The 24,056-nt window shown below is 40.4% G+C and overlaps 1 protein-coding gene across 1 annotated transcript; it reads right to left on the bottom strand.

Moving 5' to 3' along the window:
* Positions 1 to 10,114: 10,114 nt before the first annotated feature.
* On the bottom strand, positions 10,115 to 23,132 carry LOC124135049 (actin-related protein 2/3 complex subunit 2-like). Its single transcript, XM_046500215.2, has 11 exons — positions 22,982 to 23,132; positions 21,372 to 21,406; positions 20,260 to 20,318; positions 18,643 to 18,696; positions 18,030 to 18,075; positions 16,484 to 16,670; positions 15,048 to 15,141; positions 14,318 to 14,444; positions 13,376 to 13,476; positions 12,691 to 12,791; positions 10,115 to 12,290 (listed from the first exon to the last, which is right to left on the bottom strand). The coding sequence occupies exons 1-11, from the start codon at positions 23,053 to 23,055 to the stop codon at positions 12,266 to 12,268; spliced, it is 903 nt and encodes a 300-aa protein (XP_046356171.1). The 5' UTR covers positions 23,056 to 23,132; the 3' UTR covers positions 10,115 to 12,265.
* Positions 23,133 to 24,056: the final 924 nt, after the last annotated feature.

Here is a 24,056-nt window from a genome sequence, read left to right as displayed (position 1 = left end):
ATGTCTCAACACAGAGACGAACTTTAGTGTTTACCTGTAGACAGCAAGTCGCAACAGCAGCGGAACCACGATGACGTTGTTTCTACTGTGACGTCATTCCGACCTCACGTCACAATATGATTCGAATGACGTCAACAATGTCGTCTGGATGACGGAAACAATGCACTGTTGTCTCGAGACGTGATATGACCCTAGGGAACATATGGTTTTTATGAACCCCGATATGTTTGCCCTCCTAGGTAATAAGAGTATTTCTCATCTCAAACTGGCTTACTAGATGTTGCTACAATGGAATTGCATCACACTGCTTTCAGACCATTGTGACGCCATCGGTTACCATGGCACCACCAGTATCCCCCACTGGAGCTGGTTAGCTGTACATTTTACACCCAAGGCACTGGTTATTTAAGAAATAAACGACGTGTGGGAATTGTACATTATAACTAAAATGGATAGAACTATCATTAAACCACCCGCATGTTATCAGAAATGAGCGGGCCACTGTAACTTGATAATGCCCTCGTATTGCTTGACGACGAGCCATTATCACGCCCGTTGTTTGGTGACGTCATAGGATAGGGATAGGTGACGTTACGTTCAATATTGACGTCATCCGGTTTGTTCTATGACGTTGTCATATTTGTAAAAGTGGGTCAGTGACATTCGTGTTGATTGCAGTAAATGTTTCAAAACCGATATTGTTGTTTCTTTTAATTTGATAGCAAATTCCATCCATTTTAGCTATAATGACGTTAACGCTATTTTTCAGGGCATTATCATTTGTAGAAGCCCGAGGTCTCCCATTAACTGGCCGACGAAGGAGTATCTTAAAGGGCAAGTTCACACGGAAATGAACCTAATTTTCTTGTACTTTTTCCACAATAAAAGTGTTAACCTAGAAGTGTCATAGACAAAAATATAAAAATATCACAATTAATCAACATATGTTTTGCATTAAAACGATTTATATTTTTCACATTTACCAAGTGTTCTTTTTCCATAACAAAAACACCATGGCTTATGCCCCTTGCAATATGACGTCATTGGTGCCAATTGATAAACATTATGACGTCATCATGCTTTGTTAGAGCTGCTTCACGTGGTGTAGGTACAGGTGTGTGATTCTAGCGTCTCAGATGCCAGCCAGCATAGTGTTATGCAGAGTCACCACTGCGCCGGAGTGTGTCGTAGGCCATGTTGTTTTACCGAAAACTTGAACTTGATATCTTTTGCGTTCAGAATAGACAGGGACCCAGTTGAATTGGCACCAATTACGTCATAATCTAAGGGAGATAACTCAGGCCTGTTTAGCTCGAAAAACGAAGGCCTCATAACGGCATATCATTTTCACACTATTGTGAGCTTCCTACTTTCACTGTGAAAAAAATGAGTGTATATTTTCAAACACAGATACTAACTAATTCTAAAATTGCGTTTTGTTTAGAAAAAGAAAGAAAGTAATTTTTGCGTGTACACTTCCCCTTTAAGAATAAAACACTGCAGGGAGCATAAACCATGACAGGTCTTGCCAAGTAATGTCTACAAAGTCTGTGCATTCTACGACCGACCCGTGAAGATACGGGGTAGAATAGGTCTTCAGCAACCCATGCTTGCTGTAAAAGGCGACTATGCTTGTCGTAAGAGGCGACTAACGGGATCGGGTGGTCAGGCTCGCTGACTTGTTGATGAATGTCATCGATCCCCATTGCGTGGATCGATGCTCAGAATATTAATCACTGGATTGTCAGGTCCAGACTCGTTTATTTACAGACCGCCGTCATATAGCTGGAATATTGCTGAGTACAGCGTTAAACAACAAACCAACCAACCATTCTACGACCCGTTAGACCAGCCACGTGGTTTTGCAGGGGCTGTTGTAAAAATGTGCCTAATGTGAAATTAAAAACAATGAGGAACAAAACAATTTATACCTCTCCCCTCCGTTGACTTTATCATATGTTTGATTTTAAATCGAAAATATGTTACTTTAGGGATATCATATAAAGAGATGAACTGTACCAGAGCTTAGTCAGCACTGAAAGAACACTTCTGCATGGTTTATATTATAAAATCTAATTTGATTTAAAACATTTTTAAATTAAAAATGTTTTCGCAAAATACACCACTGCTGATGGGTAGTCAATACAGTTACTTTGTTAGGCACAAATTTAAAGGCGTGGTGGGGTAGCCTTGTGGTTAACGCGTTCGCTCGTCACGCCGAAGACCCATGTTCTATTCCCGACATGGGTACAATGTGTGAAGCGCATTTCTGGTGTCCCAAGCCGCGATATTGCTGGAATATTGCTAAAAGCGGTGTAAAATCATACTCACTCACTCACAAATTTACATTTCAAACATGGTAGAGGTCATGTGGTTGCAAATTCATTTCTTACCCCAGTCTTCATTGAACCAATTTGTTATTACACAGATTTACCAAGCCATATATTACTTTTTACGAACTGTTTCAGGAATGAGTGATGGTTTTAAGACAATCAAGTTTAACAACAGTTATTTCAATTTTCAAATACATAAACAATAAACAAACAAAAACACACAAAAAACTCGCTATACTATTTTTGCCCCTCGGTGTATTTTCATTCTTCTGTTTACAGATTCAACCGTCTGAAGCAAGAGTGAGTGAGTGAGTTGGGTTTAACGCTGCTTTTAACATTATTGCAGTTATATCACGGCGTGTCAGCTTAATGTGGGAGGAAAGCTCAAAGTCATGCACAGAGCTCCAGATAAGCTTTTGGTGTTACGGGTATTTTACCCATGCATTTTAAAATCATTGGGTATCAGTAATTCTATTTGGGTATTCAAATTTCTTTTACCCACTGGTTTTACACATGTGGGTATTTAAGTTAAATATTTAAAAACACTATTCATCTCTAGTCCCTGCAAACTGGTGTCGTGTGGGTTCGTGAGCTTTATAGGACTCAAAAATACCACGATACTTCCACAAGAAAGTGTGATGGCAAATGATCATGATGTGACTGTCATCGTGGAGTTTGGCAAGGTTGACGGAATGCCCGTTTATAATTTCAAAATAAGTTGGAATACGCAGTGTTACTTCACAATATTTTGATGATACGCACAAGTTTTATTTTTGTAGCGTATCTGTAATGTTCGTTGCGTATTTGATACGCTTGGATTTTATTTTACTGCGTATTTCTGCATTTCTGATGCGTATATTACGCAGATACGCAGCTTATCTGGAGCTCTGACTGATGCAGGTCTCGGACGTTTACCAATTCGGTGAAACCCACGAGCACGGGTATGATGCTGAAAAACCTAGAAACATAATTCGATTCGAACCCACAATCATAGGTTTCTGGCGTGCCCAAGGGACGCAACTCTGCACAGCGAATCGCGGCGCCTTAGACGACTGGGCCACCCGTGCCCCTCTGAAGCAAGAGGCCACGTCATCATGAATGACCACTGTAAACACCTTGACACAACACAACGTCCTTTAACAACAGGTAATACGCTTACAATATAAAACATCAAACAAAAAGCATATATTTTCTCCCACTTAACAAATGTATACTAATAATCCCCCAAGAAAACAGCGTTATCACTATCCCCTGCCATGGGACACATTGTTGTTTAACGCCGCATCCAGCAATGTCTCAGCTATATGACCGCGGTCTGTAAATAATTGAGTTTGGACAAGACAATCCAGTGATTGATACCATAAGCATCGATCCACGCAATTGGGATACGATGACATGCATCAACCAAGTCAGCGAGCCTGACCATCCGTAACCCGTTAGTCGCCTTTTATGGCAAGCATCGGTTGCTGAAAACCTATTCTACCCTGGTGGGCAATGATGCTGTGACAGCATAATGTATGGAGAGAAATTCCACAAGTCAACTCTTTCTGACAGCCCTCCGAGGAGGTTTTTCTGGATCGGTTGTAAATATTCAATGTGTAATTTCAAAATCTGATTTAGCACTCAGATGTTTTCAAGCACCAGAAGATGACTTGCCCATCCGTGTTGGGTTCTCGATGTCCTGGTCCTCAATGAAATACTTGTACAGCGAGTGACAACAAACGTTTATTAAAACTACAGCACTATCACCGCGGGGGACACCAGAGTGAGTGAGTGAGTTGGGCTTATCGCCGCTTTTAACAGTATTCCAGTCACGGTGTGTCAGTTTGATGTGGGAGGAAAGCCCGAAATGATGCAGGTCTCTGACATTTACCACTTTGGTGAAACCCACGAGCACGGGTATGGTGCTGACAAACCTAGAAACATAATCGGGGCGAAACTGGGATTCGAACCCACAATCATAGGTTACTGGCGTGCCCTAGGTACGCAACTCTGCACAGCGAATTGCGGCGCCTTAGACGACTGGGCCACCCATGCCCCGGGACACCCGAAATGTGCTTCACAATCTATCCATGAAGTGAATCGAACCTGTGGTGACGTGAGCAAGTTTTAACCACTAAGCTATCCAACAGTCCCTTCCTTGTACAGAGTAACCTCCCCCGTTGACAGTTCCCAGCATCACCCACCCATTTTAATGATTTATCATAGGACCATGGAGATAAACATGGATTAAGCCTTACTATCAGAGCACTAGCTGGTCGCAAAAAATGTTTTAGCCTTAATGAAAATGAACTAAATAAAGCTCTTCCCAGAGATATAGATCACCCAGACCCGTAAAGATCAGGGTTAGAATTTGTCTTCAGCAACCCATGCATGTCCTAAAAGACAAACCTGACTGACTCGGGTGGGTGGTCAGGCTCGCTGATGTGTCATAGAATCCTAAATGCATAAGTCGGTGCTCATAATGTCAATCACTGGATTGTCTGGTCCAGACTCGATTATTTACAGGCTGCTGTCATATAGCTGGAATATTGCCAGTGCAGTGTTAAACATCTAAACAAACGTCCAAGTAGAGGAAAAATGAACTTTTTTCCCCAAATGTGAAAATAATAAGTAAGTCTGAACCAGGCAATCCAGTGATTGACATGAGCATCAGTCAACACAGTGGCAGAGCTTGATCACTGATTCATTTAGATGTCTCTCACCACAAACATGGGGTGCTGGGGACCTATATTGTTGCCCATATCCCCCCAGTGTCAGCTTAGGAAGAGTATATCGCTTTAAACAGTATTCCAGTTATAATACAGCGTGTCAAGTTAATGTGGGAGGAAAGCCTGACTGATGCAATTTCCGACCACTTTGTGAGACCCGTGAAGATTCCGGGGTAGAATAGGTCTTCAGCAACCCATACTTGCCGTAAAAGGTGACTATGCTTGTCGTAAAAGGCGACTAACGGGATCGGGTGGTCAGGCTCGCTGACTTGGTTGATGCATGTCATCAATCCCAATAGTGTGGATCGATGCTCATGATATCAATCACTGGATTGTCTGGTCCAGACTCGATTATTTACCGACCGCCGTCATATAGCTGGAATATTGCCGAGTGCGGCGTTAAACAACAAACCAACCAACCAACCGGCCACTTTGTGGAACACGAGAGCACAGGCATGGTGCTGACTAACCCAGAAGCATTATCTGGACGAACCGGATTCGAACCCATGAACATAGGTTTCTGGCGCGCCAAAGGGATGCAACACTGTACAGCGTGACGCAGCGCGTCACTCAACTAGGCCACCAGTGACCCCCCCAGGCTTGTGAAGAACAGATGTGACTGAGGTCGTAGACATGTATCACACACAAGAAGACACCATCTCATTAGGCACTGGTTTTATTATGATATTATCAATATATATATACAAGACAGTATGTTCAATATAGGGACTACGGGTTAGACAGTGAACATATTCTGTAACAAGTTTATTATATTAAGCTATATCTTATTGTTTACAAAGGAATATTAAGTTAACAAAACCTTAAATTGGGCAACATTCCAGTGTTCAGAAAAACTGTTTACACGGGGAAAGAAATAGGTTCTTTTTTTCACTAGTCTGTAAAAAAGCGCGGCCAGTAATCCACCTATTGTAAAAGTGGTGGTCCACAAGAACATATCACTCTCCTTGAACTTGTCTAGGACAAGGAGTTCTGTTAATTTTGAACTCTGTTAACAACATCTCATGCAGGGTAGCTGCAGGTCAGGGTGCCATTGTACAAAGCGATCTTAGCGCTAAGGTGATCGTAACTCCCATACCTTAACATAGACTTACGGGTCGTAGCGCTAAGGTTGTTTTGTGCAATGGCACCCAGGTCACTAGTTCTGAGGAAACTGAAACAAAGTGAGATATATAATTCAGGAAAGTATACTCTGAGTCTGGAGTGTGGTGAGGCGAGGTGAAATGGGGTTTAACGCCACATTCAAGATCATGTCACTAACACAGTGATGTGCATGCACTGATTTTGTGACTGTTTGTACTAGTCCGGACAAATGCCAGTCTCATAGCTTGCCCACTGAGATACCGTACTGCAACATGAATACCCCACTCAGATAAAGTATTCAGACTCCGAGCCAACCAGTTAAGGAATGAGGCAAGAATCAAGCTAACAGAGACCCCAAGTTCGTGACACACACACAAATAATCGTATTCCGGGTACATGTGGGACTCAAACCAACGACTAGCAGATCCTGGCAAGACCTCAGGATGCTATACAACACTGGTGAAGGCAACCTGTGCCCCTTGATCAGCTTGTAATAGAGAGCTGATGAAATGTACCGGTAAGGGATAACATGGGTGGATCAGGAGGACCTCCCCCCCCCCTGAGAAAAGACCCCTCCCTTTTACAAATGCAGGATCCACTGATAACTGTGGTGGCTAACTACTCTATTCAGGGTTAGAACTAAACTTTAAAGCTTTATTAGCCTGAGTGAGGATAAAATGCCCATGTAATGTTAAAACAATGGGGAAATTTGTACTAGCCCTGTGTTAGCGTAAATTTCTAACCCTGCTGTTAGATGTGTATAATCATATAACAATTGGAATTTAAACGGTCTTGTTTACACCAAACAAAATAGAGGCAGCATGATTCATAATCTACAGACATTTAGTGATGTGTACTCACTCAAAAGTACTGGCAAGTCAAAATATCCTGATTTCATGACAAACAAAGCCTAAAAGAAATCCTTATTTGGGACTACAAGGCTTGTAAGGTAAGCAGATAGATTAAAGAGTAACATTGTAAAAGGCTACTTTAGAGAACCATGTATAAAATGGTTACATCTATGACCAATAACGAATCTGGTGCTACTACCAAGGGATGGGATAAACCCAGGGTCACCCATATTGGACTGACCAATTAACAGACACAACATGATTCATGTTGAATAAGTACAGTTATAACCTGACCATCTGGACAAAATATTTTTAAAAAGTTATACTGTGATAAATATATCATACAATAAACAAGTTAACATAATCGTGAGGTACACTTCCATCCTTTAAAAAGCACCCAGAACAATGTTAAAGTTTGCCTTCTAGTAATGGTTGTTATCTAGCCATCTTTAAGTATTTCATGTAACATTTGCCTATTTTGACCCATTCAAAAATTTTAGATTTAGGACTTTTTTTTCTTGTCTAGAAATATACCAATATTTCATATATTGTAAAAACACAAATCAACCTGAACCCAAACAATATGTCACATACAATTATTTCAATTATATGTTTGGATTAAGAAATAATTTCTGAAACAAAAAATTGTCACCAAACAATAAATGCATCCTTTATCTTGACCAATGAGGTCCTGCTGCTTGTCACACAATATGAGAGGAAATCTAAAGAACATGTAGGTAGCAACCCTTCGGGTATAAACCATTGATTAATGCTGCGTTTGTTGGTTAAACAAGTTTATTGCCGACTGGAGCATACATACAGGAGGGTCTGTGTTAGTGAATACATACTGATGGAGTAAAATAAGGGAACAGGAATAGTGCAGATCAAATACAAATATCTACAATGAATGACTGTGTTTGTTTGTTGTTTAATGTCACACTGAGCAATATTCCAGCTATATGACCGCAGTCTGGAAATAATCGAGTCTTGACAATATAATCCAGTGATTGATACCACAAGCATCGATCTAGGCAATTGGGATACGATGACATGCATCAACAAGTCAGCGAGCCAGGCAACCTGATCACATTAGTTGCCTCTTACGACGAGCATAGTCGCCTCTTACGACAAGGATAGTCACCTCTTACGACAAGCATAGTCGCCTCTTACGACAAGGATAGTCACCTCTTACGACAAGCATAGTCGCCTCTTACGACAAGGATAGTCACCTCTTACGACAAGGATAGTCGCCTGTGCATAACAGTGAATGAAATGTTTGGCCATGTATGTATTCACATGGACTTACTGTATTTCCTTTAATAATCACCCTTATTCTTTGAATAAACTTCAAAACCTGAAGAATCATTGCTAAATATTGCTAACTACAGTGTTGCCTAAGTTAATCACTTATAAATTGACATGAGCAACAGAATGTCAGGTTCTTGATCCAAAACTTATTTTAAGTGAACATAGTTATCCAACACACACACAACCAGGCCTCAAGATTAAATTTTTACCAAGTAGCCATATGGCTACAAGTATTTTTTCCAGGTAGCCAGTGGTAAAATCAAGAAGTCAAGCCAATATTGTAGGTAGCCAAAAGCATTTGAAATTAACTTATCAAATAACTTTTATATGTACAAGTCATAGCACTAGTCTTGGAATTGTATCTCAGTAGAAACTGCACATGCTGTACTTGAGTTATGTTATTTGAGACTCGAACAATGATGCAATTTATTTTACTAGATTATATGGGTACATATATCCTTGCTTATCCAATGAACTATCAACTAAAATAAAATAATAATTACATTAATATTTATGCATTTCGGTTCATTGTTGACTTTAGGAGGAATTATTTGTAAGTACAATCAGAAGCAGACATGTTTATTTTTGTGTCTACATATGTGTAGCAATAGAAGTAAGTCGCCACAAGATATTTTTGAATGTAGTCATTTGGCTACCTGTGAATTTTTGACAGAAGACAAATTTAAATTTAGGTCGCATTGGCCACCGTTTTAGTCGCAACTTTGAGGCCGGACAATGCTGAGTGGAAGCCAGCACCTAATACAGACCCAGCACGTAGAGGAAATATGGTATCTTCAGGGAACATACACACACTTCCTTCCAAATAGTTCCCTTATTTCTATTCCTCAGTACATATGTACCCAGTGACTAGCCAAAGGTCAATCAGCTGTATAATGCACATCTTCCCGAGGCAAGAGAGTTAACTGACTATAAAAGTTCAGTTTCCACCCTTGCCGAACTAGACTGGTATTATGCAGTTACATTTTGGCTGGACTAACGAGTCTATGCATAGTCCAATCAAAATCGCGCACCGAAATCGAAATCCGTTTGGTAAACCGTCGTGCAGATTTCGGTCGATTACAGGATTTGCAAAGCATGTGCACCGCCAACTCGTTGTCAGCAGATATTTTCCAAATCTTATGTTTTTAATCAAGGTGCTCACGTGATTTGATGCATTTCGCGATGTAAGACCCGTTTTATCACAATATAGATCTTGATTATTGATCAGTTCTTCCTGAATGGGCGCCACCATTTTGTGTGAAGCAAACACTAGTGATACGAGAGGTGGAATCTGATTGGTCCATAGGAGAGGCATAGAAGGGACATAACTGGTAATAGCCACTGGTGGCGCTACGATCGAGCCCAGTAATTCCAGCCTAGTTCGGCAAGGGTGGAAACTGGACTTTCAAAGTAAGTTAACTCTCTTGCCTCGGGAAGATGTATAATGCATTGATCTGGTAACATGGTAGCAACATCAGTTGGTTCAAGTAGCAGCAATATAAACCACAGCAATCACAGGATAGAATGCTATATAAAGATGTTGGCTTGCTTAAGTATACTCACCACCAAAAGAAACATGATCAATAGAAACATATGGAGAAGTATGTACGTTAAGCGAGTGAGTGAGTACGTTTTTATGCCGCTTTTAGCAATATTCCAGCAATATCACGGCGAGGGACACCAGAAATGAGCTTCACACATTGTACCCATGTCGGGAATCGAACCCGGGTCTTCGGTGTGACGAGCGAACGCTTTAACCACTAGGCTACCCGACCGCCCCATGACACTTAATGACAAAACTAACAATCAGTCAAGTGTTACCAGAGTGTCTTTATTCTTATCATGATATGCTGCACGTAACTTCCAGACTTTACACGCTTATCCTATACGAGACAAAATGGTGCATCTCGAGCCATGGATCTAAGGCAGGACATGTGCTGTGTTATGCTTATCAGTATGTTCGATTCAGCAGCAAAACAATCTAATATCTCTAATAAAGGAGTAATTCTTCGTATATTAACATGTATGGTGGTAGCGTTTCTTTTGGTAGTGAGTATATATGCAACCATCTTACATATTATTTAATAATACCAGGCCATGGTTACTTTGATCACACCTCTGAAGCTTTATATGTGCAAGCTTTGTTATAAACATACATATATATATATATATATATATATCCTTTACATTGAAACAAAAATAAAACTTTTTTCCTTGAGAAAAAGGAGCATTTTGAAGCTTGTATTTGTGAATGTACTATGCAATAACATTGAAATGATGATTTTGTTAACAAAATAAAGGCTCTTTTTCAAAAAAGGATATTGTGGTTGGTGTTATTTAAGATATTTATTTACAATCAAGTTTTACATACATGTTTTTAACACAAACACCAGAAATGTACACATATCAACAGTTCCGATCACTTTCATGTACTGTTTGTTCAACAAAACTAATGCATAGATTCTGTGTGAGAAGAAAGATTAAATGAAGAAAATCAACAATTAAAATAAGCTTTTAATCTCTCAGCATAGGAGAGACACGACAAAGGCTGAAATAACAAACAAATAATCTGTCTCTGCGTTACAAAGACGCCAAAGTAAAAATAGACAATTGCAATTTACCTTATACAAAGTTACCCGAGGTCTTGTAGAGAGTCGAATGTTTGTATTTATTCATGGCACCAACATGTGACCCAGCTAGAACACCATGTTCATTTGAAAATCAATCTTGTCAAGTACCAGCCTTAGAAATTCATTTTTCTTAAGATAGGGCTTGAGGATCAACGTAAGCCTTACTTTAGGTCCCCGAGATTGTTGATGGTCCTGTTTAAGTGAGTGAGTGAGTTAGGTTTAATGCCGATTTTAACAGCATTCCAGTTATATTGCGGCGTGTTAGCTTCATGTGGGAGCAAAGCCCAAAGTGATGCAGGTCTCAGATGTTTAGAACTTTGGTGAAACCCACAAGCACGGGTATGGTGCTGACAAACCTAGAAACAATCGGGGAGAACCGGGATTCGAACCCACAATCATAGGATTCTGGCGTGTCCGAGGGATGCAACTCTGCACTGCTAATTGCGGCGCCTTAGACGACTGGGCCACCCGTGGCCCCTAGTCTTGTTTGAAGACAGAAGTATTGACTATGCTTACATTGTCTGTCAGATTTATTCTGTTCAATTTACAGCAAAACTGAAGTATTGAAAACTGCTTCAGAATGATAGCCCTCAAATGCGGCTGGTCAATAAAGACAACCATCACTGGTTTATTATTTGTCCTCGCACAACGTAGTAATCTTGGGCTAGTGGAATAGCATGAACTTTGAAGGCTGAGTACCCGATTGTCTGAGTTGGGTTCTTTGTCTATGTAAGTGACACCCATTATACAACAGTAGGGTACACAAAAGGTATCTTCACCAGTACCAATATGGGGATTCAAACCTGATTTTTTGGAATGGCAGTTGAGTGCATGAACCGGTGAGCCAACCTTCAACACAGAAATCCCCTGCCTGTGTCCATAGATTATACATGATTATTTTAAATATCAAAACACACTCTCACTTCCAATTTATTCAAGTATAAACTACGAAAGTTAAACACCCAATTCTTTCATATCACCATAGTAATCTGTCATGGCCTGAGAGATTAACTAGAGTCATATTAAAATGTCAGTGTCCTTTAACTTCTAATAAAAATGTATATATCGTAAATACTTTTAGTGAGAAAATCTTAACAGAAAATTAAATGTCAGTTGCCAAGAATGAAATATCAGCAAACTGGTTTGTAAATTGCCCTCCCAAAAGCAAAGTATAATAATCCGAAGAGGGCGTTGAGCTACAGGATGGAAGCTCAGTAGTAACTATGGTAACAGAGCACTTTTCATGTCCAACCTATGCGGAACCTCAATCATACAATGATGTGTATATTATTATCACTATGATTGGAAAAATGGCTTAAACAAAATCTTCCTTAATTGGCCTTGAAGGTTCTACCCCTGAAAGAAAAGGAAAACCTTTGTTAGACCACCAGTTCAAACATAGAACATGAACTTCACATTTGCATATTAGTTGCATCAGTTTGTGCATCAATCCGGTTTTGGGAGAAACACTAAAAAACAATTTGATTTTTTTGCCTTAACGTGTTTTGAGAATCACAATAATATCAGAGTGAGTTACGTTTCTAAGCGTGCCAGCTAAATGTGGAAGGAAAACCTACAGTGATGCAGCTCTTTCACCTCTTGGTGAAACTTTAAGGGAGCTCAGAAACCTATAAGGGAAATCTGAAATTTAAACCCATAATCACAGGATTCTGGCACGCCTAAGGGAGGTAATATCACAAGAAATACAAATAGCACTTCAGTTGTGTAGTAGTAACCATGGTAACTGTTCACATACGTTATTGTCCTCTTTTCCTTGTCCTTGTTCTCAGGCCGGGCTCTGTTCAATACCTTCAGGAAGTCTGTCGTCTTGGCTCGCATCCTCTGGTGGATGTATGCCTGAAGGTCAAGGTCAGATCAAGGGAGGTAAAATGAGAGGACTTTTGAGAGGAATGTCTTCAGGAAGTCAGATGTCTACTCTTGCATTCACGAAATTAGCACAGAATTTTATCAAGGATGGTCAAGGGCCGTATGTTAATAACATAAGATATATGGGGTCCCTTGATTGTAAACAATAGCAGCCAACCTAAAGGACCCACCACCATATCGAAAACTTTTGACATATTTATGCCGCCATAAATTCCTCGCCTATTTAAACACTCTCTGAAATAAGGCTTAAAAAATATATAGGCAATGTTTCAAGCTAGTGTGTAAATGAACAGTTGTGTACCCACAACCTGGGAAAGGGCCATCCTACAAGCATACAAACTCCTATTGCCACCATGACCATAACACAAGATGTAAAGGGAAGTAACTGTGTGTTATATTGTTTGTTTCTAAGTGTTAGGATTTAAAAAAAATAATTACATGGAAATAAAAATGTAACATGCGGCGAACTTTTTGATGATGTGGGTGGTGTGGTGCCTGAGTATTTTTTAAGCCTAATATACGTCAATTTAAAACCAATGCCAGCTCCAACTCACCTTAGAGCACTTGATATGATAATGCAGGTAATCCCTAAGTGTGTGAATTAGGTTGATGGTATTATCCCGAGCTTTCTTGTTGGTGTGGCGAGGGAACAGAACTGAAAAAAACACAAGGAAACAAGTCAGTGAATATCATAACAAATAGACAGGTGTTAGCAAGTAATTGAAATAACAGAAAAACTGCTAATTCTCAAAAGCCCCAGAAATCATTATCACGCATTTCATGTGTCATACCAGGGCTCGATTGAAGCTACTTGATTTAAGGTGCATGTTGACATGAAAACCTAGTTGCACCAGACAACTCCAGGTTGTACCCTGGTCCCATAAATTTATCAAATTTGAAACACGTGCAGATAATCAACAGTTTGTACCAACAGTTTGATGACATCATGCCCCCAATAGCATGACAAATTAGACACAACAGGGATTGTTGATGTAGTATGGTAAATAAAGCTAAGAGATATTGAATGTGTTCAAAAAATCAATGTTGTGTGGACATGGAAGGTCTAACCGCAAATTTAAAAGATTTTGACATGCACTTAGTGTGTGTAGACATAAATCAGCTTCCATTTTCTTTTCTATTAGTGTTTTTAAAAATAAATACCTGTTACATAAAATGTGCTTCCGCCCAAGGTAGCAGAAAGCCCATGATATAAAGCACAACTGATCAGTACATATTAGTTGTTTTTTTACAGAAAATAACATACTTTCACTCACACATTTACTCTAGTAATACAAACATACTGAATATATCAAGTATGCATAAGGTTCCATTTTTAATAATAGGTTGAACTGGTGCATGTTTTATATCGATAAACCGAGCCCTGCATACAATTACCTTAACATTTCGCAATCTGATAAAATCTTAGGGCTTGCTACATAAAGATCTGAGGACATTCAATTACAGGTCTTGTCAGATTGTCCTGGATGGCCACTCACCGAAAGTGATGTATCCTATATTATCACCAGTTCTAGCGTCAGTGTTCTCGAGTTCCTGGGGCGGTTCCTTGTGGCTGAACAACACCTGAGGCGCCTGCTGGTATTTTCTACGACCTTCCTTGAATTCCTTGAAAATCAATTAAAAATAAGTATGTAGTGGTGTTAATATGGATATTGGTGCACATTTCCCCATACTCTACGTATCCCACAAGTCAGCACATCCTCAATATAAGATAACTCACGTATCTTACCTGAAGTCAGCTCTACAAGTTTGTTTGTCGGTTGTTTATTATTTAACACCACAATGAGCAATATTACAGCTATATGACATCAGTCATAACCAAGTCTTGGCCAGAACAATCAAAGAACAATATAATTAATACAGTTTAAAACATGGGCAATGGGCCACCAGTAACCAAAGCTAGGCCACATCGCTGGGGATCATGGGGACTTATGGTACCTCCAGTTATCAAAGTAAGACACATCTACTCTCATAAATATCTGGGATTTTAACCTACAGTATATCCTTGTGGTACAACAAAGTAAATTTCTACTTGAATTTGAGCCCGAACGAGACGGTAAGTTTCAAATAGGCTACCTACAAGATAAGAAAACCTTGATAGATTGTCAGGTTTGCTATTAGAATACCACATGAGTAATATATGAACCTAGATTGATCGGCTTATTTTATATGAGATATTACCAGATATTAGGTTGATAATGTCCTTACCTGCATAAACACTTTCCCTATCACAATGTCGTCGTCATCTTTGAAGATTGTACTGAAAATTACGGTTGTTCTATCTTTTTTAGCTTCTACATACCTGTCAACAGAAACAAAGATAATGAGTGTGTGGCACTCAGCTATATGCAACGGCCTGTATATAATATTGTCTGGGCCAGACAATCCAGTGATTGATATCATGAGCAATGATCCATGCTGTCAGGGTATGATGACAATCAACCAAGTCACTGGGCCTGACCACCTGATCCATTAAGTCGCCTCCAGGAAGGGAAATTAATCAAGAATGTCTACCAGCCCTTAGGCTACCTTGAACATTGACAATACTCCAGCAATATGATGGCTGTCTTTAGATAAATCTGGACCAGACAGTCTTGAAATTGACAACATTTGCATCAATCAACTCAACTGGAATGCATCAACCAAGTCAGCAAGCCTGACCACCCAATCCCGTTAGTAGCCATTTACGACAAGCATGGGTTGCTTAAAGCCAATTCTAACCCGGATATTCACAGGGGGAGACAAGCATGAGTACCTGAAGACCAATTCTAACCCGGGTCTTTATGGGGGAGACGAGTATGGGTTGCTGAAGGCAAAAGCCAAACCAGATCTTTACCATGTTTACTGGGGGAGACAAGCATGGGTTGCTGAGGACCAATTCTGATCCAGATATTCACAGGGGGAGACAAGCATGGCTTCCTCAAGACCAATTCTAACCCGGATCTTTATGGGGGGAGACAAGCATGGGTTGCTGAGGACCAATTCTGATCCAGATATCCCTAGAGGGAGACAAGCATGGCTTCCTCAAGACCAATTCTAACCCGGATCTTTATGGGGGGAGACAAGCATGGGTTGCTGAAGGCAAAATCCAAACCAGATCTTTACCATGTTTACTGGGGGAGACAAGCATGGAGTGCTGAGGACTTATTCTAACCCAGATATTCACAGGGGGAGACAAGCTTGGCTTCCTCAAGACCAATTCTAACCCAGCTATTCACAGGGGAGACAAGCATGGGTAGCAGCGGACCAATTCTAACCCAGATCTTCATGGGGGGAGACAAGCATGGCTCCCTCAAGACCAATTCTAACCCAGATCTTCATGGGGGGAGACAAGCATGGCTTCCTCAAGACCAATTCTAACCCAGATATTCATAGGGGGAGACAAGCATGGCTTCCTCAAGACCAATTCTAACCCAGATATTCATAGGGGGAGACAAGCATGGCTTCCTCAAGACCAGTTCTAAACAAGATCGTCATGGGTACATAAGCATGGCTTCCTCAAGACCAATTCTAACCAAGATCGTCATGGGTACATGAGAATGGCTTCCTCAAGACCAATTCTAACCCAGATCTTCATGGGTGCAAGGACCAATTCTAACCCACATCGTCATGGGTACATGAGCTGGAACACAGCTAGCACCTACATTGTTTCATCCTCCCTGTACTGGATGACAGCTCGCTTCTTGCTCTCTTCCCCCTGCTCCTGGAAGTCAAAGTATTTCTCAAACACCGACGCAAAGCAGTTGCGCTTGAGGAGTGCTGCCTTCTTCACCTGTTCTTCATGATCTGACGGAATGTTGTCAAGGTCAAACACAATTGACACGTTGTAGCCTGTCAAACATAACACATTGTGCTCTGTGAGTGAGTGAGTGAGTGAGTTGGGTTTAATGCTGCTTTGAACAGTATTCCAGATACATCACTGTCAGCTTATTGTGAGAGGAAAGCCTGAAGTTATGCAGGTTTCAGATGTTTACCACTTAGGTGAAAACTGCCAGCAAACTGACAAACATAGAAACAATCAGGGCGAACCGGGATTCGAACCCACATTCACAGGTTTCTGGTATGACCAAGGGGCGCAACTCTGCACAGCGAATTGAGGCGCTTTGACTGGACCACCCATGCCCCTCTCGTCCTATAAGTTAGAACATCATCATATCGTAGTCATTACGCGTCAGCTCATGATCATTACTTCATAAATGTTTCTTATCATACATCCAAAAGGAAAACTCAATAAAGTACTTTAAATAACAAAATAATTTCCCAAGTGACAACCCTTGTAAACCGATACATATGATACATGACATTACAGGTTATATTGAACGGTTATTGAACAGTAAATGAATGAATTTTGTTGATGTCCTGGCAACATCATTGTGATAAAAACGTAAACGAGTTTAAAGTGTTTGTCGTGTCATAAGCCTTGATTCAGGGTATTGATTCAACTGTAAAAAGTACTGTATTGGGATAGGTACCATATCACACCAACAGTATTGGGATATGTATCATATCACACCCACAGTATTGGAATATGTATCATATCAATCCCACAGTATTGGGATATGTATTGTATCACACCCACAGTATTGGGATATATATTGTATCACACCCACAGTATTGCGATACGTTTCGTATCACACCCACCATGCCCACGGTATTGGGATATGTATTGTATCACACCCACAGTATTGGGATATATATTGTATCACACCCACAGTATTGCGATACGTTTCGTATCACACCCACCATGCCCACGGTATTGGGATATGTATCATATCACACCCAGAGTATTGGGATATGTATCGTATCACACCCACAGTATTGGGATATGTATCATATCACACCCACAGTATTGGAATATGTATCATATCACACCCACAGTATTGGGATATATATCATATCACACCAACAGTATTGGGATATGTATCATATCACACCCACAGTATTGGAATATGTATCGTATCACACCCACAGTATTGGAATATGTATCGTATCACACCCACAGTATTGGGATATGTATCATATCACACCCACAGTATTGGGATATGTATCATATCACACCCACAGTATTGGAATATGTATCGTATCACACCCACAGTATTGGAATATGTATCGTATCACACCCACAGTATTGGGATATATATCGTATCACACCCACAGTATCGCTAGACGTCTAGTGACTATTCCACCTACCTGCTTCGGCTGTGGTGAGGTACGATCCATATACTCTCTTGATCAACTGGGGACAGAAAGGACTGTATTAAGCAAAAACGTACAGTGAAATCAGACCTGATCCAATCTCTGTCAATACAGGATCAAGGAAGGAGGTAGGATACAGGCCCCTCAGGGCCGACTAGAAATGTCAAATTTGAGTGTAACGGAAATCTTTGTAATAATGGTATCAGAATTATCAGAATGTTCAAACGGTTGAGAACTAGTCTTCTTTCCAACAAGTTTGAACTCCAGGAAAGAATGGCTAAATTCAGCATGATTTTTCCAAATCCAAGCGATAATCTAACTGAGCAAGTCTGTGACACAATATGAATTAACTATAGGGCTTTAAAAAAAAAAGAATTGATCCTCAGGCAATGACTTTTGATAGAAGTGTGGGCGGATGTTTTTTGTTTGTTTGTTTGTTCAAACTAGTATGTAAACAATAAACAGCAAAACAAGCAAACAAATTCCTTGGAGACTGAGAACCAAGACTATTATGTTTTTAACCTAGATTAGCAGTATCTAGGAAATCGGCCATTTCTTTGCCTCATTTGCAAGAATGGGTACAAGTGTTGAGTGTAAGGAAACTTACTGTGTCAGCTCCATGTTCCTGTAAATCCTTGTAGAATTTGAGGGAGATGCTGATCTGTAAATAACATGGAAATAAGTAATGTTATTGAGGCACATTCACCTCACAGGGGACACATTCAACACACACGGGACACATTCAACTGACAGGGGAGACATTCAACTGACAGGGGAGACATTCAACACACAGGTGACACATTCAACACACTTGGGAGACATTCAACACACAGGGGACACATTCAACTCACAGGGGCCACATTCAACTCACAGGGGAAGACATTCAACTGCACAGGGGAGACATTCAACTCACAGGTGACACATCCAACACACTGGGGAGACATTCAACACACACGGGACACATTTAACACACAGGGGACACATTTAACTCACAGGGGACACATTTAACACACAGGGGACACATTCAACACACAGGGGACACATTCAACTCACAGGGGACACATTCAACACACAGGGGACACATTCAACTCACAGGGGACACATTCAACACAAGGGACACATTCAACTCACAGGGGACACATTCAACTCACAGTGTACACATTCAACTCATGGGGAAGACATTCAACTCACAGGGGAGACATTCAACACACAGGGGACACATTCAACACACAGGACACATTCAACACACACGGGACACATTTAACTCACAGGAGACATTTAACTCACAGGAGACACATTCAACTCACAGGGGACACATTCAACTCACAGTGAACACATTCAACTCATGGGGAAGACGTTCAACTCACAGGAGACACATTCAACACACAGGGGACACATTCAACACACAGGGGACACATTCAACTCACAGGGGACACATTCAACTCACGGGGAAGACATTCAACTCACGGGGAGACACTCAACACACAGGAGTCACATTCAACACACAGAGTCACATTCAACACATAGGTGACACATTCAACACAAAGGTGACACATTCAACACATAGGTGAAACATTCAACTCACAGGGGAGACATAAAACTCACAGGGGAGACATTCAACACATAGGTGACACATTCAACACACAGGTGACACATTCAACAAACAGGTACCACAATCAACAAACAGGTAACACATTCAACTCACAGGTGACACATTCAAGGAAATCGTCATTATGGTTAGGGCATATTGACCTCTACAATTTCCAAATAAAATCCAAAATGTATGACTGATTAATATTCTTGTTGATAAAAACACCAGGAAACATTGAACTTCCCTGAAAACAATCCACTTTCAAAGCCATTAAACATGTTAAGCCATGTTAAACATGGAAACAGTGGGAAGTTTTATTTGCCATTTCAGTTGTGACAATATTGTAAGGTGATCCTGTTTTATTTGTTCAGTATATGGAATCAAATTCCAGAGCCAAACGACACAATAAACACACGTTGTTTTGATTGATTAAAATACATATACATGTATCCATAAATCTATAAACATCCTGCACATGACCTGCATAAACAGAATGAGTTCTTCACAAAACAACTGACTTAAAATACAATATAAAAATATTGAGGTACAAAACTTAACTGGTCAGCAAAATATTTCTTGAATGCAATCCATGTCATTCTGATATTGAAATAAAGATGATAAAGATGAACGTACCATGATTTTCCCCTTGTCTCCATCAGGGTTTGATATGTGGTACAGCACGCCATCGAAGTCTGTAAACCGGGTCAACACAAAGGATGAACATTTCTACTTTCACATTCTGTCACACAAACTTCAAGGCACATGCACTCATACTTTTGTTAGATAGAACTAAGAAATCAACTTCAAGGCTTGTAGATTACCAGGTACAGCCTTAGCAATCGTTTTAGTGCAAATGATGATGAAGCCTCCGGATTATATACGATTAACATATACCGTCTTCGGCGCAATAAGCGCCCAGGGCGCTCTCAAAATTAGAAATAGGGGGCTCTTATTAGAATATTATTTTGAGTTGAAAGATCGTAAATTTTTTGGTTTATGCTGACAGCCTTAAATGTTTATACAACAGATATATTTTTCCAGGATTTAATTGCCAATAATTAAGGGTGCATATAACATACGAGTGCGTATTATACATAAATAAATAGCGATATGACGACGGTCTGTAAATAATCAAGTCTGGACCAAACAATCCAGTAATTGACATCATGAGCATCGATCCACACAATTGGGATATGATGACATGCATCAACCAAGTCAGCAGGCCTTACCACTTGATCCTGTTAGTCGCCTTTTACGGCAAGCATGGGTTGCTGAAGATCTATTCTACCCCCGATCTTCACGGATCACTTGTTAACATGGTTAATGCAACAGAATTCACATATGTGATGCTTGCATTCATCACTGAAGAAAGATCAGCATGGAACAGTCCCAGACAAATTCTGCGATTCTATGATGGCGGAAGGATTTGCTCTTGCAGAAAATGTGACTTAGACAAATTCTGTGATTCTGCGAATTGCAGAAAATAAGTTGAATATGCCTTTTTTTAAATAACTTAAAACACTATTTGTCATTTCTTTCGCATTTTGACTCTAATGACGTGATTGAAACTTACAAAATCTATATTACCTTGGTAACTGATTAATTTTTGCATAATGTATGATCAAGATAATGTTTAGGCATATACAAAACTAATATATCATGTCTATTAGCACTGCCAAACCCACTAATTTTTAGAGTTATGCCAACATGTTAACCTAACAGCCATGATTTGTAGACACACATACCTGCAACTGTTATGTCCACACCATCAGGCTTCCCTCTGAAAAGACAACCAAAAATATGTTTGTGGTATTGTTGGTCTCCTTGCAGCTGAAATCGTTCAACAATTGTTTGATGAGAGTGAGTGTTGTTTGGAGGGTGCTGAAAGGATGTCCCATTACCAGGGATTTATCAAGACCTGCTCAGAGGCTGATGTTTGTTCCCAAGTGTCTACAGCAAATCTTTGTAACAGTGAGTGAGTTGGGTTTAACGCCGCTTTTAACAGTATTCCAGTTATATCGTGGTGTGTCAGCTTGATGTGGGAGGAAAGCCTGAAGCGACAGCACTTCGGTGAAACCCACGAGCACGGGTATGGTGCTGACAAACCTCGGGGCGAACTGGGATTCAAACCCACAATCATAGGTTTCTGGCGTGCCAAAGGGACGCAACTCTGCACAGCGAATTGCGACGCCTTAGACGACTGGGCCACCCGTGCCCCCAAATCTATGTAACAATTGTGAATTGAACACTTCTTTGCTAATCATAAATAATGTGATGACTTGGTCAAGGGGACTTATAAAAAAAATAATAATACACATATGGTCAAAAAAGAGGAAGAGATTTTAATGCTTATTTTAACAAATAGCCTTATGATCGCTTTATGAAACCGGGCCCTGTCGCTGTTCTTAGGGCGATGACATCTACACTCCAAATATCGGACTGGCTTTCTGGTTCACCTGACAGGACTTCCTAAGGAGAGGTATCGAACATGTCAAACTCCAGTAAACAAATCTTATTGGGATCAATTGTGAATTCAGCAAATTCACATTGATAGTTGTGTATGCAAATAAACCACACGATAGTACACTACTGAAAATCACACAACCACATGACTGTTTACATAAATTCACAAATGCACTGCTCCCCTCTGTGCCCAAAACTTTTGAGTCTACTACCCCAAACTTGGCTCTTGTCACCATTTTCAGTAGATTGTATTGGTGTGGAGTATTATTAGCAGCGTATACCAGACAAAACAGAATTTGACTGGACTTGGGACAAGTGACTAAAGTCACCAACTGTGCTCCAGTGCATGCTCTGCAGCTGGCAAACACAACACTCCATGAACCATCCCTGTGCCTCACAGGAAGCTGAGTCACAGGTTACTCCCCAGACTGTTAGTGTTAACTTCCAACAAACTAGATCCGACAGGAGGCAGTCTGTACCTCATCCGACAAGGACCATCGTTACAGACTGATAACGTACTCGTAAATACTTTTGACATAGAGGCTACACAGTCCATTTGTTAGTTTTTCTTCATGTTGATTACTGGGGCGTTGCGACACGAATGATAAGCGGTGCACGAAATACATAAGGAAAATGTATGTGTTATCGGTTAAAATATGCGATATTACGCAGACAAGGGTTCAGCAAGAAGCCTTAACTTAACAAAAGGAAACGTGCTTGCTTTTAAACACGCTAGTGGAAGAAAACTCCTAACTAAAGATCTTGAAAACTTTGAAAACCCTTGCCTTTAGCAATAATTGACATGCGGAAGTGGAATGAACGGGCACTGCCTCCGACCGTGTGACGCCGGCTACGACTTGTGTTGAATTTTAAAGCTTTGACAAACACTTACCCTTCTAAAACATTTCTGAATTTTGTTGCCAAAGTCTCTTCGACTATCCTATTGCTTATTTCGAGTAAAATCATCGCAATTTACGATGTTGAACTTCTTTCCACCCTCGCTCGTGCTCTCCAAAGAGGAAGTGACAATAAAAGATGGCGGAGTATCGGCAATTTTGATTGGCTGATGGCAGTTCACGTGATTCAAGAGAAACTCGCCGCTAAAACTTTCCTCCTGACACAAACAAAATGTATTTCGTATCACTCGTATCAAGTAAAAAGAACGGGACAGTGTAATTTTAAAGCAAGTTTTAAAACAAAGTAAAAAGTAACGATACATCTGTTAACTATTTTGACTGAGAAATCTAGTTTGACGTTTTTAGTGAAAATATCAGTATAATGACCATTCCATGTATATTTCAGTTCAATAGGTGTGTGATATATACAATACTGTTGAGGTAATTGCTGATTTACCGAAACCGTTATGTGAGTCAAGGGCCACAACCCATGTGTTGGCGGAAGAGTAAAAAGATTGACCAAGTTGAAAAAAAATGTGCTATCCACAGCTTCTGATCGACAGTGTCACGTATACGTGCAGACTGTTGAACGTACAGTAACTCAATGATAACTCGGTGTGTGTGTGGTTGTCGTTGTGGGGTGGTATGGAAGTGATGGGTGCCTGGTCTAGTTATGGGCGTTGTCATCTTTACCTTTTTTTCGATACCTCCCATTTGTTTGTTTGTTGTTTAAAGCCGCACTCAGCAATATTCCAGCTATATGACGACGTTCTGTAAATAACAATCCAGTGCATGATTGATGTCATGATCGAGCACCAATCAACGTATATTCGGATACGATGCATGGGCGGATACAGCTATTTTGAAAAGGGGGGTGCACAATTAAGATCTATTTATTGTCTTTGGTGGTAATTTAAACAGAAATAAAGTTTTTTTTCGAAATAAAAAGGGGGGTGCGCGACCCCCCCCACCACCCCTCTGTATCCGCCCATGCGATGACATGCATCAACCAAGTCAGCGAGCCGTACCACCCGATCCCGTTACCGTCGCCTTTTACGACAAGCGTGGGTT

This window comes from Haliotis rufescens, unplaced genomic scaffold (genome assembly GCF_023055435.1).
Source record: "Haliotis rufescens isolate VD_foot unplaced genomic scaffold, xgHalRufe1.0.p SCAF_10, whole genome shotgun sequence".
Classification (NCBI taxonomy): Eukaryota; Metazoa; Mollusca; class Gastropoda; order Lepetellida; family Haliotidae; genus Haliotis; species Haliotis rufescens.
Note: the sequence above shows the minus strand (reverse complement) of the source record. Positions and strands in the feature narration are given on the sequence as shown.

Coding starts and splice junctions, on each gene's coding strand:
- LOC124135049 (XM_046500215.2), bottom strand. CDS start 23,055: ATGATTTTACTCGAAATAAGCAATAGGATAGTCGAAGAGACTTTGGCA. Junction 15,142..16,483: donor TACAGGGAGGATGAAACAAT/GTAGGTGCTAGC, acceptor TTCTGTTGACAG/GTATGTAGAAGCTAAAAAAG. Junction 12,291..12,690: donor AAGGAAAAGAGGACAATAAC/GTATGTGAACAG, acceptor CTTTTCTTTCAG/GGGTAGAACCTTCAAGGCCA.